The sequence below is a fragment of the Poromitra crassiceps genome, assembly GCF_964638095.1.
Source record: "Poromitra crassiceps genome assembly, chromosome: 7".
Lineage (NCBI taxonomy): Eukaryota > Metazoa > Chordata > Actinopteri > Beryciformes > Melamphaidae > Poromitra > Poromitra crassiceps.
Window position 1 is genome coordinate 48,706,074 of NC_139628.1, and position 16,119 is coordinate 48,722,192.

A 16,119-nucleotide genomic window follows, 5' to 3' on the forward strand; every position below is an offset into this window, starting at 1 on the left:
AAATTGTCAGTTGAGGAGCAAAGGAGAAGAAATAGAGAGTACCAACGAAAGAGAAGAGAAAAAATAAACGGTGACCCAGAGAGCAAACATGACATGCAAGAGAAGGAAATACAAGGTGACAGAAGAGAAGAGAAAGGAAGAAGGAAGAAGGAAATACAAGGTGAAAGAAGAGAAGAGAAAGGAAGAAGGAAGAAGGAAAAAATACTAATGCTGCTGTTGTGAAGTGTGAACTGGATGACAGTTTTCAATTAGTTTGGAAGATACACTTCTCATGCAACCTCTCAAACAGGTTCCCTCAACATGACAAATACACCAAGTCATCGCACATGAGAACAGGATCCACCACAGACAACTATCCTGCTTTTGCAGCGAGATGTTGGTTTGCCAGTGCTTCAGCTCAGCTAACTTCTATTTCCATGGCTACCCAGAGGAACAGCAAAGTGATACAAGGACGGCAAGGAAGAAAAGACCTTTGGCCATGTTGATGGCGGATAGGCCTGCACGATATGAGGAAAATCTGCGATGTGCGATAACATTGTTCAATATAGCAATGACGATACGACTTGCGATAAATAAACAAATATTAAAGTATGCATATTAGCTATACAGTTCCTATGTCTTTCTGCTTTAATAATGCTAACATAGACCCCAAACATAGCCTGTGCCCACTGAATAAAGAAATGAAATACACACTGACTCTAGCTGAAACTACACACAGCGTGTTTGGGCTTTGGCAGAGGGGCGGAGTGCACTGTTGCAAGGGAAAGGTGTACGCTGGATTTACAACTCAAGACAAAATGATCAGATGCTGAGTGGGAATGCATGGCGCATGTAAATAAAACCACTTTTGTTATTCATTGTGTTTCAGGCAGTCTTTGCGATGTGTTTATGTGCATGTTCATATTGCGATGACGATGAAAATACGATTAATTGTGCAGCCCTAATGGAGGAGCTGGAAAGATACGGAAGGGGAGATGGAGATGGAAGATGAGGAGGAGTTGGATGAGGAGCCTCAGAAAGGTCCTGAGCATCAAGACGTGAAAGTGGAGTTTCTGCATCCCCATGGTCCAACTCAGGCCCGCTCCAACCCATTACGCAGAGTACGCAGACTGCGTAGGGCATCACGTGACTGAGGGCACACAAAAAAAAAAATTTTTTTTTTTTTTTTTTTTTTTTTTTTGTGCCCTCAGTCAGGCCACTCACTGAACAGCAGGCCAGGCGCCGCCTACTGGTTTACTAGTGGTTTTATTACTTTATTCAGGGTGCATCTCATTGTAAAATTGGACTCGGCCCAAATTGGGCTTCAAACGGCCCAAATTGGGCTTCAAGCGGCCCAAATCTGGCTTCAACCGGCCCAAATCTGGCTTCAACTGGCCCAAATCTGGCTTCAACTGGCCCAAATCGGGCTTCAGACGGTCCAAATCTGGCTTCAAACAGCCCAAATTGGGCTTCAAACAGCCCAAATTTTTCGTCAAATTTTTTTTCACCCACGTCGGCCTGTATCGGCCTGGCCTGCTTGGTATCTAATGCCCGGCCTGAATTATGATCCCAGTCCGCCCCTGCTTGCATGTACAGTTTAACAATCACTTGTTTGCTGACATGTACAGTAATTCTAACAATTGTTTGTTTCCCACATGTAATGAAATGTGAGATACACTAGTATCGTTCATAATTAATGATTTTGCAGTCTTTCGTTTGACAGTTATTGAAAATTTTACGGGGGGGGGGGGGGGGGCACTACAGAACAATTACGCTTAGGGCACCCAAATGGCCAGGATCGGCCCTGGTCCAACTGCAAAGGTTCGACCTAAGCTTGGCAGGAAGGGTGTCTGTTTCTGCCCAGTTGAAGACATCATAGTGAAACTAATGGGAAATGCATCACCAGTCCAATCACGAACACAAGAGATCTACAGCATAGCCCCTGATGTGATGGACTTCATAGAGCGTGAGCATGTCCGACGCCTGTTGCTCAAGTCATGAGTGCAGGTTAGACAAAAATGAAATCTTAAATAAGCTAATTGACACACACCCACTCTCTCTCACCCCCCATACACACACACACCCCTCCCCCACCCACACATGCATGCCACTTTAAAAAATAAAATCACAATGAAGACCAAGCAAATGAACAACTGACAGTATTGAATTGTAATCTGTCTGACACTTTTCATTTATCTTTCCAGTTAGTCACAGGACCCACACCAGAAAGGCGCCAGAGGACCCACACAGGCTAAGAGGTGGAGACGGAGGGTGTGGAGGAGAGGAGAGGAAGAGTAGAGGAGGAAGTGGAGGAGGAGGAGGAGGTGGTAGAGAGGTAGATGAACACAGGGGGAGAGGAGGGAAAGGAGATCATTGTTCTTTTGATAGTTGGAAATAGTGTTATTTATAATAGTTGGAAACAGTGTCATTTATAATAGTTGTAAAATGGAGAAAAGGCCAGCACTCTAGAATGTCCTTTATGCGTTTAATAGGTTGAGTACCGCACAGCCACAACGTACGCGTTTCAGCAGGTAGCCTTCATCAGCGTTCCACAACACCTGCTGAAACGCATACGTTGTGGCTGTGCTGTACTCAACCTATTAAATGCATAAAGGACATTCTAGAGTGCTGGCCTTTTCTCCATTTTATCTTTCTACCTTGGCCCTGCACCTTGATTTACTTTATTTTGGAGTGTGTGCTCGCTACTGCTGTTTTTTGACATTTATAATAGTTGGAAATTGTGTAATTTACAGTATGTTTATTATAATTACATTTTTGTTCAAGTTCTTCATCTATTGTCACCTCTATCTGTTTAAAAACCCATTTGCTTGTTAATTAGTAATGCACACACATTTTTTGTCAACACCGTCAGTTTTTCATCAACACCGTCAGTTCTTTGTCAACACCGTCAGATGTATGTTTTGGTTAATTTTTGATTTTTTTTTTTATTCTTTCTTCAGTTTATGTTGTTTATGTAATAAAGGAGCATCTGATCTACATCCTCTTATGTCTTATTTAAGGAAATTGTTTTTATAATATTAAAATTAAAAACAAAGTTTGAAAAATGCAGATTTTTAGAAATCTGGGTTTTCGGAATAGTGTGAAATCACAACTTAAGTTTACATATTGTATTTTATTACATATCAGAGTAACTAAGCATTATTACAACATACTTCAGAACTTTAGATTCTTGTTGGACTGGGAGAATTAAAATGGTATACTTTTTAGTGTGTCTGACGGAGTTGACACAAATCAAGTTCTAAAGGGAAACATGTTTATTTGTAAAAAGATTGTTTTTATTTAGAACCTGTTCCTTTACATGGTTAAATAGCTAAGACTTTTCTCTACAGAAATATATAACTCTAATGAATATAGGGTGGATTAAAAAAAAAAGATTTTTAAAACCTGTTTTGTTCCAACTCTCAAGAATCAGTGATATATATATATATATTCCAACTCTTTTGGCCGATTGTGGATCCCAATATATGCACACATCACCCCCCCACCTAATTTCAGAGATCTTCGAGCATTTGGGCATAATTAAACTGTTATTTTATCTGCCTGTCATATCGGGAGAAATGTTCGTTTTGGCCCGATGGCGATATTTCATTTTAAAGCCTTTATCAGGCGATACCGATATCATGGTGCATCCCTAAGATAAATGTATGATGCATATTCAGCTGCAACTTACAGAGTCCTCAGTCTTTCTTCTCAGCGTGCTCCACTCAGGCGATAAGGGCGTCTCTCTTTTTGGAGAGGTAACGTCGTCTGCAGGCTTCTTCTCTGCCGTTCCAGCACCCCCCGCAGGCAGACAGGGGTCACTGCAGCGCTGTGTGATGTCCTGCGTGGCGGAGCACCTGGCCAAGGCTGGTGAAACATAAGATGATTATTTAAGGTTGTATCAATGAAAAGCACGCCCACCCAGCCTTAATGATCATGTTGACTCATGCATTTACTATCTGCACTTTCTCTCCCACAATCCTCTCTAGCCTTGGCAGCAGAAACACTATTACTGTTCATTGTTACAATGTTTTGGCATTGCGCATATCTATTCATTAAAGGATAGTATATTGCAGCAGCATATTGCTTCTTTTTTACCCGCCGAATTATAGTACATTGGCCACAACTCACAATTTCCCCACAGGTATCACTCACTCTCATGCCAGTGCCAAATCACAACCATTTGTTGATTTATTTGACAGGGAAAATACATAAGCATTGATACAACAAAAGGTATCTTGTGACACTTTTATCGTGGTCAAAACCAGGCTCTTTATTTTAGACCCAACAATTGAAACAGTTCCCACACATGAGCGAGCACTTGGTGACGGCGACATTTTTTGTCTGGAGTTGTGCTGGCAACCTTCCTGTGTGTCATATGAACAAACCTCACCTGGCATGCCTCATGCCTGTTTACCCTGGCATGAGGCATGAGGGGGAGGAGGAGGAGATTTTTTTTATTTTTTTTATTTAACCTTTATTTACCCAGGCGAGCAAGTAAGAACAAATTCTTATATACAAAAGCAGCCTGACAAGATGATGACAGACATTTCATTTTTGGGTGAACTGTTCCTTTAAGGTTTAGTGAGTTGCTGCCCCTGACTTCCCCAGGAGCCATATACCTTTTTCACAGCAGCCATTTTGTGTCTAAAAGGCAGGAAGTAACACAGGTGCAAGCAAAACATTAATGAGGGGTTCTAACTTCCAATCAATTTAGGTGTTCCAGTGCCGGGGACCTCGTTAATGTTTTGGTTGCACCTGTGTTGCTTCCTGCATTTTAGACAGAGAAGAGAGGTGAAAAGGGTGAATTATGGACAGGTTGGTTGAGTTGCGTCATCTCCTTCACTCCAGTGAATTTTTTGGATTGTTGGAAACTATTTCCCCAGGGGCACTGTTCGCTAAGCGCCGCCCATCGCAAATTCCAGAATGGTGACCCATGATTGGACGATGTGAAAATAGGGACGATTGAGCACCCCTAGTGGAGTCATGTGTGCGTAGTCACTGATGAGGAGGTGGAGTCTGTGTCATGGGTGGAGTCATGTGTGTGCGTAGTACCTGAGGAGGAGGTGGAGTCAGTGTCGTGGGTGGCGTCAGGGCCCAGGGTGCAGCTGGGCCGCAGGGTGAGCTCTGTCTGCTCCGTGCTGCTGGTGGTACCGAAGGAGCTGTGGGCGGGCAGGGATGCTGTGCACGGGCTGAACAAACCCTTCCTGCCACCTTTACCGCCCTGAAAAACAACCTCACAATAACACCACTAGTCACTTCAGAGGCTCTGCTCTCTTACTGCGTTCAAAAACAGGACTTACAATGTCAGCTCACAGGATATATTGATATTGGCTGGGCCCCTTGTTCAAACTGAACTTGCATGTAAATGCAATGAGCTCATTGATCAAGCTGGTCCCTCTTAATCAGTTTAGTTCTCTGCTGGCTGACTTGGAGGAGCGTGATTGCAGGTGTTTTCTTTGAATTTGATGTCCCTTGTTACGATGTCCTTGGCCTGTTTGTTGTGGGCTATGATTTGGATGTGTCTTTATTGCTATTGTGTCTATTTGCTGTAAACTTGTAATTGTTTTTTTATGTGCTGTAACCACTGAGCTATATGTAACCAGGACGTCCTCACAAAAGAGAGCTTGCTCTCAATGTTTAAATAAATGTCAAATAAATAAATAAATAAAAAGGGTATTTCAACAGATGATCAAAATTTTTGCATCATGTATTTCCCACTCACATCAGTAGATGGCACCCTCCTAATGGTTAAACTCCTGAAAGACAAAAGGAGCAACATTAGGAGTCCTTATCAGACACTGAGAGGCCATTTACACCTGGCATTAACATGTGTTTTCTGCAATCAGATAGTGCTTGACCACATTAGCCTGATTTCATTTACACCTGGCATTAACATGCGTTTTGGGTGATCAGATTGCAATCTGATCACCCACCAAAACGGGTGTCCTCTCAATCCCACATACAGTTGCTGTATCCAGATTGAGAAGACACATTGCATTTACACTTGTGTTCAATGTGTACACAATGCATCCCTGACCACCTCCGGAGGTGGTTTGGCTGATCAGATTGCAATCCATCTTCAATGTGTCTTGGGGGGGCGTTAACACCTGTACTTTCAAGGGGTCAAGCACAATCTGATTGCAATCTGATGACAGAAAACACATATTAATGCCAGGTGTAAATGGCCTTTGAGTGGATACAGTAGATGCTCAAAATGAAATGAAATAGTCTTTGCAGAATAATGATCAAATCAACTACGTCTACAGCAGCAATGCAATTATGACCAAAAGCTGGACGATAAAGCTGGGCGGAAGCGCAAAGAATAGCACATAAACAAATGTGACAGCGTCTGGTGAAAAGAGGTAACAAGTACGCAACCATGAAGTGTTTCACTTTTCTTCCTCCATATTACGCAAGTTTAGATGTTGAAGAACACACTCAATGTAACAAGTTTAGATGTTGAAGAACACACTCAATGTAACAAGTTTAGATGTTGAAGAACACACTCAATGTAACAAGTTTAGATGTTGAAGAACACACTCAATGTAACAAGTTTAGATGTTGAAGAACACACTCAATGTAACAAGTTTAGATGTTGAAGAACACACTCAATGTAACAAGTTTAGCTGTTGTTTCAGATTTCAATGCATGACACATCATTTCAAAGCTTACAATCTGCACTTTCATAACCTGTAAAAAAAACTGAAAAATGACCGTGGCCTAATTGTTACACATTTCACCAGACCCTGCCACAAATGGAAAAAACCACACACAAACACATAAACAAGCAGAAAAAACCAAGGGGTTTGTGCTAAATCAGATCTGCATCAAGGTTCATGAGCTAGATTGGGATTAGCAGAGTGCGTACACAAAACCACTGATTAAGTCAAAGATCTTTGGCATTAGCTGATATTTACATACTCATAATAGTCCCAAGCCATTAATTTCAGCTGAATGCATGGGGGAGGGAGCACTGGTGGCACCAGGTGGATGGATGTGGCCTACCTCAGCTGTAGAGCTTGCTCCACACATTCCAACAGGCTCCTGCAACAGGAAGACCTGCTGTTTATCTGACTATGGGCCTGGCTGGCCCATCACAATGGGAGGGAAGGGACCAGCGTTCCACTGATACTGCTCTCTGACGCCTGATATTAGCCCTGTTCCAAATCGTTCCCTATTAAAGAAATAGTGGCCATTTTGTACTAGTGTCCGAATTCTCAACGTTTATTTTGATTCACTATATAGTCAACAATAAAATACCCACAATGCACTGCAATTTGTAGCGAACATAGAAGGTACCCTACATTTTCTCCCATATACCACAATGCAATGCTGTCATGTTTACCAAAGGAGGAGAAGAGTGAGGTAGTGTCCAAAATTTGATCGCTCCCCATATAGTTCCATGATGATAAACACCACATGGGGAATAGTGAGTGAGTGAGTGAATGAGTGAACCATTCTGAACACGGCTATTGTGTGCCAGTAGGGTTTCACTTTCACTTTCACAGACTAGTCCAGTGTTTCCCAAAGACTGGGTCGGGATGGTTTATGGTTTGTCATAATTAAAAAGTTGGTCCCCAGAAAAAAGGTTTGGGAAACACTGGACTAGTCGACTATCAAAACCAGTAGTCGACACTGTTCATCCTAGTCGATTAATAGCTCATCTGTGGTTTTAGGAATAAACAATGTACATATTTAAATAATTACATAAATAAATTGAACATAGATTTGTTTGAACAATCACGCCATGTTAAATAAACAGAATTGAAGGTTGAAGTTGCTGGGATTTAGCAGCTCAGTGGTGAACAGCCCCTCAGAGCCAATCAGGGACAGACAAAAAGAGCAGATAACAGATAACTACGCTCTGGATTTGAACAAAAACACAGTATGGGCCCATTATATCAGTCCAACCCAAAAAGGAACCACCTTTGTCTCACTAAGCTGTCACAGCCTTTTCTATCTACAGCCTGAGGCTATTAATAGCCACATTCTGTCATGGGCAGAGGAGAGGAGTTTAGGATGTGTTTGCATTCTGTCCTCAGGTTCACTTCTGCTCAGTTGAAATAAGGGGCATCCTGTACCACTTGTGATGTCAGTTGATAAGGGGCATCCTGTACCACTTGTGATGACTTCACAATGATTATCACAATCCTCCAGACACACAGAGGAAGTAGGAGGAAGAATGTCTTACGGGGAGTTGTCTTCATCTCCAGACAGACTCCAGTCGTCGTCGTAGGAGCCCTGCTGATCAAATTCATATATTATGTTCATATATCATCAACACACAGTATGTAGTACTGTCAAAAACACGTCAGCATGCTAATTGACTTTATGAAATAACAAATTACCATATCAGGATAAGGTTCTGTGACTTTCCTCAATGGTGGCCCAAACTTCACTTGGTCAACTGAAAGGAAAATGTTATGATGAAATCAGTCATGCACATAGAGCGGTGTGCTTTACGACAGTGCTTTACGATCGTCTATACGTGATGAGATAAGGGCATGAATGAGCATCTTCAGCACCAAAGATGGAGACAAAATAAATAACTCACAGATTACCACAATAAGTCAACTTCAGGCAAGAGCAGCTCTACTTAAGAGGGATACTTTGGTAATTCTTTGTACAGTTTTGTCTTTAATAAGTGTGTGTGTGTGTGTGTGTGTGTGTGTGTGTGTGTGTGTGTGTGTGTGTGTGTGTGTGTGTGTGTGTGTGTGTGTGTGTGTGTGTGTGTGTGTGTGTGTGTGTGTGTGCAAAATGTGGTCCTGGAGACACCTACAGTTGTAGCGAGAACAACAGACGCAGTTTTGAGTACCCAGAATTCACGCAAGTGGCCATTACCTCTATCACTTTTGTGTGTGTGTGTGTATGTGTGTGTGTGTGTGTGTGTGTGTGTGTGTGTGTGTGTATGCCAGTCCTTGGAGTTGGCTTGTTTCTGACTGTATGTATGCACGCATGTCTAAATATACGTCATTTGTCCTTGCTGAAGAGTAGCTTCATTGTCCATGTAGACCCCCCTGGATTCAATGCTGTAATCTCCAGAATGTGTCTCACTGCCCCCATTCATACTGTACATGTGGGCTGGCAGAGGATGGCAGTGAGAACATGCCAGTGGTGTGTGCTGGACAGTGGCACACTGTGTGTGTGTGTGTGTGTGTGTGTGTGTGTGTGTGTGTGTGTGTGTGTGTGTGTGTGTGTGTGTGTGTGTGTGTGTGTGTGTGTGTGTGTGTGTGTGTGTGCGTGCGTGCTTGTGTGTGCGCGTGTGTGCGTGCGCGGGGCTTGAGTGACTTCACACTAAGTCAATGGGCTTCTTGTGGTTGAATACTGGAGGGTTGCTTGCTCTGGTGCGATGGGCTGTCTTTGGTACCATAGAGCCAAAGTCATGCCCACTTCCGGTTTAGACATAGGAACCAAGGGATTTCATCTGTCATTCTTTTTTTGATAGACATTTCGTAAAATGCTTATTTATACAAATAGTTGTACTTGGTCAAAGCAAGTGATTCAGCTATACTGTATTTAGAACCAGGAGAGACAATAGAACATTTCACTCGGACCAAAAATTGTGGGTTAAAAAAAATACATATTGTTTTTAAGTTTTGGTCCAAGTGAAATGTTCTATGGTCTGTCGTGATTCCAAATATCCCTCAATCACTTGGTTTGACCAAGTAAAACTATTTTTATAAGCATTTTAAGAAATGTCTGGAAAAGTGAATGTCAGAAAATCTCTTTGGTCGTATGCCTAACCCGGAAGTGGGTGTGTTTGGCTCTCTATAGTGTACATCAGCCTGCTGATGACCGATAGACACACGAGTGGTCTGCACCACCACAGACTGTATGGGTTGTATTTATAGACACACGAGTGGTCTGCACCACCACAGACTGTATGGGTTGTATTTATAGACACACTTACGAGTGGTCTGCACCACCAGACTGTATGGGTTGTATTTACAGACACACTTACGAGTGGTCTGCACCACCACAGACTGTATGGGTTGTATTTATAGACACACTTATGACTGGTCTGCACCACTACGTACGTGTGTGTGTGTGTGTGTGTGTGTGTGTGTGTGTGTGTGTGTGTGTGTGTGTGTGTGTGTGTGTGTGTGTGCGCGCACTCACATTGTTCCTCAGACAGGGTCCTCTCTACAGGTAGGTGCTTCCCTGCTGACTGGATTTTGTCAGGAGCCACTTCCCCGATCTGTGAACATGACAGGCAGGTGACACACTAGTGATGACATCACAAGCTGTGAACATGACAGGCAGGTGACACACCCGTGATGACATCACAATCTGTGAATATGATAGGCAGGTGACACACCAGTGATGACATCACAAGCTGTGAACATGACAGGCAGGTGACACACCAGTGATGACATCACAAGCTGTGAACATGACAGGCAGGTGACACACCAGTGATGACATCACAAGCTGTGAACATGACAGGCAGGTGACACACCAGTGATGACATCACAAGCTGTGAACATGACAGGCAGGTGACACACCAGTGATGACATCACAATCTGCGAATATGATAGGCAGGTGACACACACCAGTGATGACATCACAATCTGTGAACATGACAGGCAGGTGACACACCAGTGATGACATGACAATCTGTGAACAGGCAGGTGATTAATTCACCAAGCAGGCTTAAACAAACACTAAGAATAAAAAAGTATGTTGACCTAGATCGTGCATTGACACCAAATTCTTTATTCTTTATCAGTCTATCCACTCCTCCCTGTGCTGTGCTGTACTGTCCTGTCCTGGTACCAGTCCTGCCCTGTACTGGTAGTGATACCAGTCCGGTGCTGTGCTGGTAGATACCAGTCCGATGCTGTGCTGGTACCAGTCCTGTACTGGTAGTGGTACCAGTCCTGTGCTGTACTGGTAGTGATACCAGTCCGGTGCTGTGCTGGTACCAGTCCTGCCCTGTACTGGTAGTGGTACCAGTCCTGTGCTGTGCTGGTACCAGTCCTGTCCCTGTGTCCCCGCCTCCCGGCCTTACTGACCTCCAGCTCGTTGTCATCCAGGCTGTGCGGGGCAGTGTGGAGCTCGGGGTTGTTGGCCGTGTCCAGCAGCTCGATGATCAGGTTCCGGGTCAGCAGCTGGGTCACAAACGGATGCTAGAGGAGGAGGTCCAAGAACACCACACAAAACAATGTTCATCTCGTGTAATGATTAGGGCGGGTGACCTGATGGAGCTGGATTTTTTAAATTAGGCTAATTAGCTAATGATGTGATGTCATCAGTGATGTCATCTGATGATGTCAAAAGTGATGTCATAAGGGCGCGCACTCACACACACACACACACACACACACACACACACACACAAGGAGGCATTGTGACAAGACTGATCAGTGATGTCACACACACACACACAAGGAAGCATTGTGACAAAACTGATCAGTGATGTCATAGGGGGGCACACACACACACACACACGCACACACTGATTATGTCATCAGTGATATAATGGGGCACACACACACACACACACAGACACACACACACACAAGGAGGCATTGTGACATAGCTGATGCAGTAACATTAGTGAGCAACACACACACACACACACACACACACACACACACACACACACACACCGCCTAGTTATATATATCCACTTTGAATAATAATTTGTGTCTGAAGTCTGATGTGTTTTTTGCCACACAAACAAAAGTGAAACTAGCTTGTTACAATCCTTAAAATTACACCTACTCCTTCTCCCTCATTAAAAAACCCTGAATCTCTGAATATGAATATATTTTAAGTTTTGCTGCTAGACACAAGGGGCCCTATCGTCTATGCTTTTTGCGCTTGCGGGCCGGTTTGCACCCCCTAACGCACGTCTTATGGTATCGACTGCCTCGCGCAGGTGTCCAATTTGCGCGCCTGTGACGATAGCATTCAGTTTTGCACCGTGGTGTGCGCTGCTGTGGGAGTGCCTTATGCCAAACCAGGTGTTTCCCCGCAAAATGCATTCCTTATGGTATCGTCTGTATGCGCACAATTCTTTGCGATTAGAACCCCGCTGTGCCTGAGTGCAGCAGTATCGTTGCCTCGGCGCGCCCAAGACATGGATTAGAGTTCTCAACGGTCCAAAAATATCTAACCCGACCCAAGCAAACCAAAAACTACTGAATTCCTTTAACCAGGAAGAGGGGGTAATAGATTAGAATAGAATAGAATGAAATGGAATAGAATCAATCAATCAATCAATCAATCAATCAATTAATACACCATACTCCTGTTCTATCCCTGGGCGGACCAGTGGAGAAGATGACATTGAGGCGAGGAGTGGAGGAGGGAAGGTGGGTGGAGGAGAGGGCAGAAGTAGAAGAGAATAACCTTGCATTTCTATTTTGTGTGTGTATGTGTGTGTATGTATGTGTGTGTGTTACTGCCATAAAAGTTTTTGGGGCTTTCTCCCTCCTGCTCTCTGCCGCTGCGTAATTACGCGGCAGCCGCTGGTGGCTTTGATGTCTTTCAAATGGAATTTCGTTCCACCAGCACAAATGTTCCTTATCAGCTTTTTCATTCGTTTCTATTGATTTATTTACATGAAATCTGACCTGTTTAGTCCAACAATTCATTAGAGAATTGTATCTATTTCTTTCTGCCAGCATTCGCATCTCCACCCTCAATGCCCACAGGCAGCTGCACGCGACAATCTACTGTACTGAAAAACACACCAAATAGCAGGTGTGTGTGTGTGTGTGTGTGTGTGTGTGTGTGTGTGTGTGTGTGTGTGTGTGAGAGAGAGGGAGAGAGAGAGCATAGGGGAAGATGATGCTGAAGAGCGGAGGGGAGGGGAGGGGAGCAAAGCAAGCAACAGGTGACAGTTAAGGGCAAACTCTTTTTGATGCATGATTTTGAAAGGATAAAAGGTTAACAAAATAGATTAACCAGAGTGTTTTGTTTGATATGATGCGATGGTAGATGTCCAAATTACGCATGGAGATTACAGCATGCATCGCGCAAATTCATTCAAATTCATTTGCAGAAACATTTAAATGCCATTCTTAAAATGAATAGACAACACCTGTTTGATATTGACATTAAAAAATTACATTATCAGGGTGATTTATGTGAAAATTATGAGGTGAACTTTTTTTGGTTTTGATCGATAATACAAATATGCGTCAGGTGCTCCACACCCGCGAACCGTACTATAAAGGGACTGAGAGTAGGAATCTGATTGGTGTGATTGATGTAACGCCCAGAGTCTAGGCTTTACATCAATCAGACCAATCAGTGTAGCCTGCATAATTCTCGCTATAAGCGCGCCCATTATATCCTTTTGCGGGAGCGCACATGGCATTTTGCGGTGCAGGGAAAATAGCAAAGCGCTTGGGCATGCGCTTTGCAAAGATAGGGCCCAAGATGTATCCTACTTCACTGTACAGGCTTAAAGTTTTCACATCACACTGGTTGGCTGGCTTCCAAACTCGGGTGTGACATCACTCAACTGGGATATTTCCAGTTCCCAATACAAAAGGAGGGCAACGTAACACCTGAACCCCCAGCTGTCAGTGGCCAACAGTAGAAGACAGTGGGCAGCTCCCAGTTTGAATGTGTTCAACTGTTGTGACACAAACGTGCTCTCTGGAAAATAGCATGGTGCTTAGTCAACTATTCCCTGGAGAAATATGTAGAAGACTCTTACTGCATCTATCAGATGTGCATGGTTGCTTGATACTGCAGGAGAGGAATCAGGACTCTTCCATTGAAGTGAATGGGACGGATGGCCTGTTAGCTATAGAAAGCATGCTAACCTGTAGCAGCGTCTCGGCTGAAGGCCTTTTGCGAGGGCTTTTAATGAGTGCCATCTTGACAAAGCTGTGGAAAGCGGCAGACCTGCAGAGAGAGGGAGGCGAGATGAGAGCGAGTGAATCATGAATTATAAATCAAGAGAAAACTGATTAGCCTGGCTAAGACCACCCTGATCACATGACCTCACATTCTGCAGCCGCCCACAGAGATTTCTATCAATTACAATGTAATGTGATATGTGTCCTGGTCGCCGCACTACCGCCTCCACTGGTCGGTCGGGGCACCTGTTCGGGGCGGGTGAAAAAAAGTGGCTGGAAACTGCACATGTGTCGGAGGAAGCATGGTGCTAGTCTATGGCTCTCCCCAGAATGGCAGAGGGTGGAGCAGCGCCCGTGGCAGCAAGGGGGCAAATTGGCCAAGTACAATTGGAGAGAAAATGTGGGGGGGAATCCAAAAAAACAACAACAATGTGGTGGCTCAGTGGTTAACAGTGTTGCCTCACAGCAAGAAGGTCCCGGGTTCGAACCCCAGTCCATCCCAGGTCTTTTCTGTGTGGAGTTTGCATGTTCTCCCCGTCATGTGGGTTTCCTTCACATGCACCGGGTTCCTCCCACCATCAAATACATGTATGTTAGGGTTAATGTCAGTGCCCCTGAGCAAGGCATGTGCAATCTAACTGGAGTTGGTCCCTCAGGCGCTGCACTGTGGCTGCCCACTTTTCCTAGGAAGGTTCCTAGTAGACAGAGGATGGGTCAACTGCAGAGGATGAATTATCCCGAAGCAACGAGCGTTATTAGAGTAAACAGCCATAAGTGCAGTTATTGCAGAAATAGACTCAATAACAACAATTACACAAGAATACAAGTATGAAACCGCGCAGTTTCCCCACGGAAAAGATGTTTTCGACGTTTCCTCCGAGTGGATTTGGATTGGATTTGCTGACTCTTGATTGGCCGAAGGAGTTTTGTCAAGGCAAGTATTCCCACCTATCGAAATGGATGTGGACGGCTGGGAGAAAGGAGGCTGAAAAAATGTGAACAGTTAATCTCACCACTTGGTCTTATCCTTCAGTCTGGGCGGCTGGAAGCTGCTCTTGGACATCAACATCAGTGCTCTGAAACATAGTTTTAAATGTCACCATCTGAACAGTTTACATACTGTGGCTGTGCAGGCACAAAACACAAAGCAGGCAGCCAACATGATGACGTTACATAACAAACGTCTGCTGTTTATCTCCCTACTTTGACACCACGTAGAGTTTATTAACCTAGGAATTCTGTTCTGGTCATGATCGTGACTCTGAGAATTTCTATACATATTACATACCCACGTGTACTTTATGTGCATATGGCCTTCTGTATAGCTGCTAATGTGAATGCAATGCAGTTCACTTTATCTTACGTTAATTCCTTTGACTGAACAGTCTCTATTCATTGGAACTGTGGTAGACACTTGACCCTCCGTTAGTTACCCCTCTATTTCCCACCCCTAGGGGGCGCTGCCTCACCTCATGGGGTGCAGGTCGAACATGGGCGGCTGCAGCTCGGCCAGCTCGATGGCGGTGATGCCCGCGGCCCAGATGTCACACAGATGGTTGTAGCCGCCTTTCTTCTCCACCGCCGCCACCTCCGGCGCCATCCTGACAGACCAGAGAGCAGAGAGGAGAGGAAACATCACACAAGGACATGCACAGTATACGTAGGCGCTTTTCACGGAATTCTGTTGCTAGGGAACAGTTTGAAACCTCGCATATTTCCTGTCAGCTATTGTATTAGCAAACACTGAAACAGGAAGTAAGCTAGGGGCAATTTAGAAGTTTAGAATGTTTGTCAATGTTGTCAAGTTAAAACCATCTATACCCTTCATCTGCATCTGGTTACTATAGGTTGAAACAGTTTGAAAGCAGTTTAGAGCAGCCTAGAGAGCAGCAGGTGAGTGCAGGTCCATATTGTTATACAGTCTATGGTTGAGAGACCAGCAGGTGAGTGCAGGTCATCCATCTTACCAGTAAGGAGTTCCTATAAAAGACTTCCGTTTGGCCACAGAGGCACTGATCTCTGCTGCTACACCAAAATCAGCTGAGAGAGAGAGAGAGAGAGAGAGAGAGAGAGACAGACAGACAGACAGAGAGAGAGAGAGAGCATCACACAGGGGCGAAATCTAATCTAGAAGGCCTATTTTAGCATACTTGATGAATGTGAATGAGTGGTCAAATAGCCTGGTTATGTGATTCACGACTCCTGCATTTTAGTAGTCATCGACTACTCCCACAAGGTAGTCGACTAGTCGAATTGTCACGGGATATTTATTTCACCCAATAAATATGATAAAAAAGGTCTCAAGTACAGCCGGGAAAGG

The 16,119-nt window shown here is 44.1% G+C and overlaps 1 protein-coding gene across 2 annotated transcripts in view; it reads right to left on the bottom strand.

The window, feature by feature from the left end:
• map4k2 (mitogen-activated protein kinase kinase kinase kinase 2) overlaps positions 1-16,119 on the bottom strand; it is a 53,489-nt gene that overhangs the window by 21,754 nt on the left and 15,616 nt on the right. For both annotated transcript variants that reach the window (XM_083640496.1, XM_083640495.1), the window contains exons 8-19: positions 15,767-15,839; positions 15,269-15,400; positions 14,813-14,875; positions 13,764-13,845; positions 10,995-11,108; positions 10,102-10,180; positions 8,331-8,389; positions 8,174-8,223; positions 6,988-7,026; positions 5,705-5,738; positions 5,035-5,203; positions 3,671-3,846 (exon numbers count right to left, since the gene is read on the bottom strand). In XM_083640496.1, the coding sequence (XP_083496622.1) occupies positions 3,671-3,846; positions 5,035-5,203; positions 5,705-5,738; positions 6,988-7,026; positions 8,174-8,223; positions 8,331-8,389; positions 10,102-10,180; positions 10,995-11,108; positions 13,764-13,845; positions 14,813-14,875; positions 15,269-15,400; positions 15,767-15,839 (1,070 nt within the window). The remainder of the gene's footprint in view (positions 1-3,670; positions 3,847-5,034; positions 5,204-5,704; positions 5,739-6,987; positions 7,027-8,173; positions 8,224-8,330; positions 8,390-10,101; positions 10,181-10,994; positions 11,109-13,763; positions 13,846-14,812; positions 14,876-15,268; positions 15,401-15,766; positions 15,840-16,119) is intronic.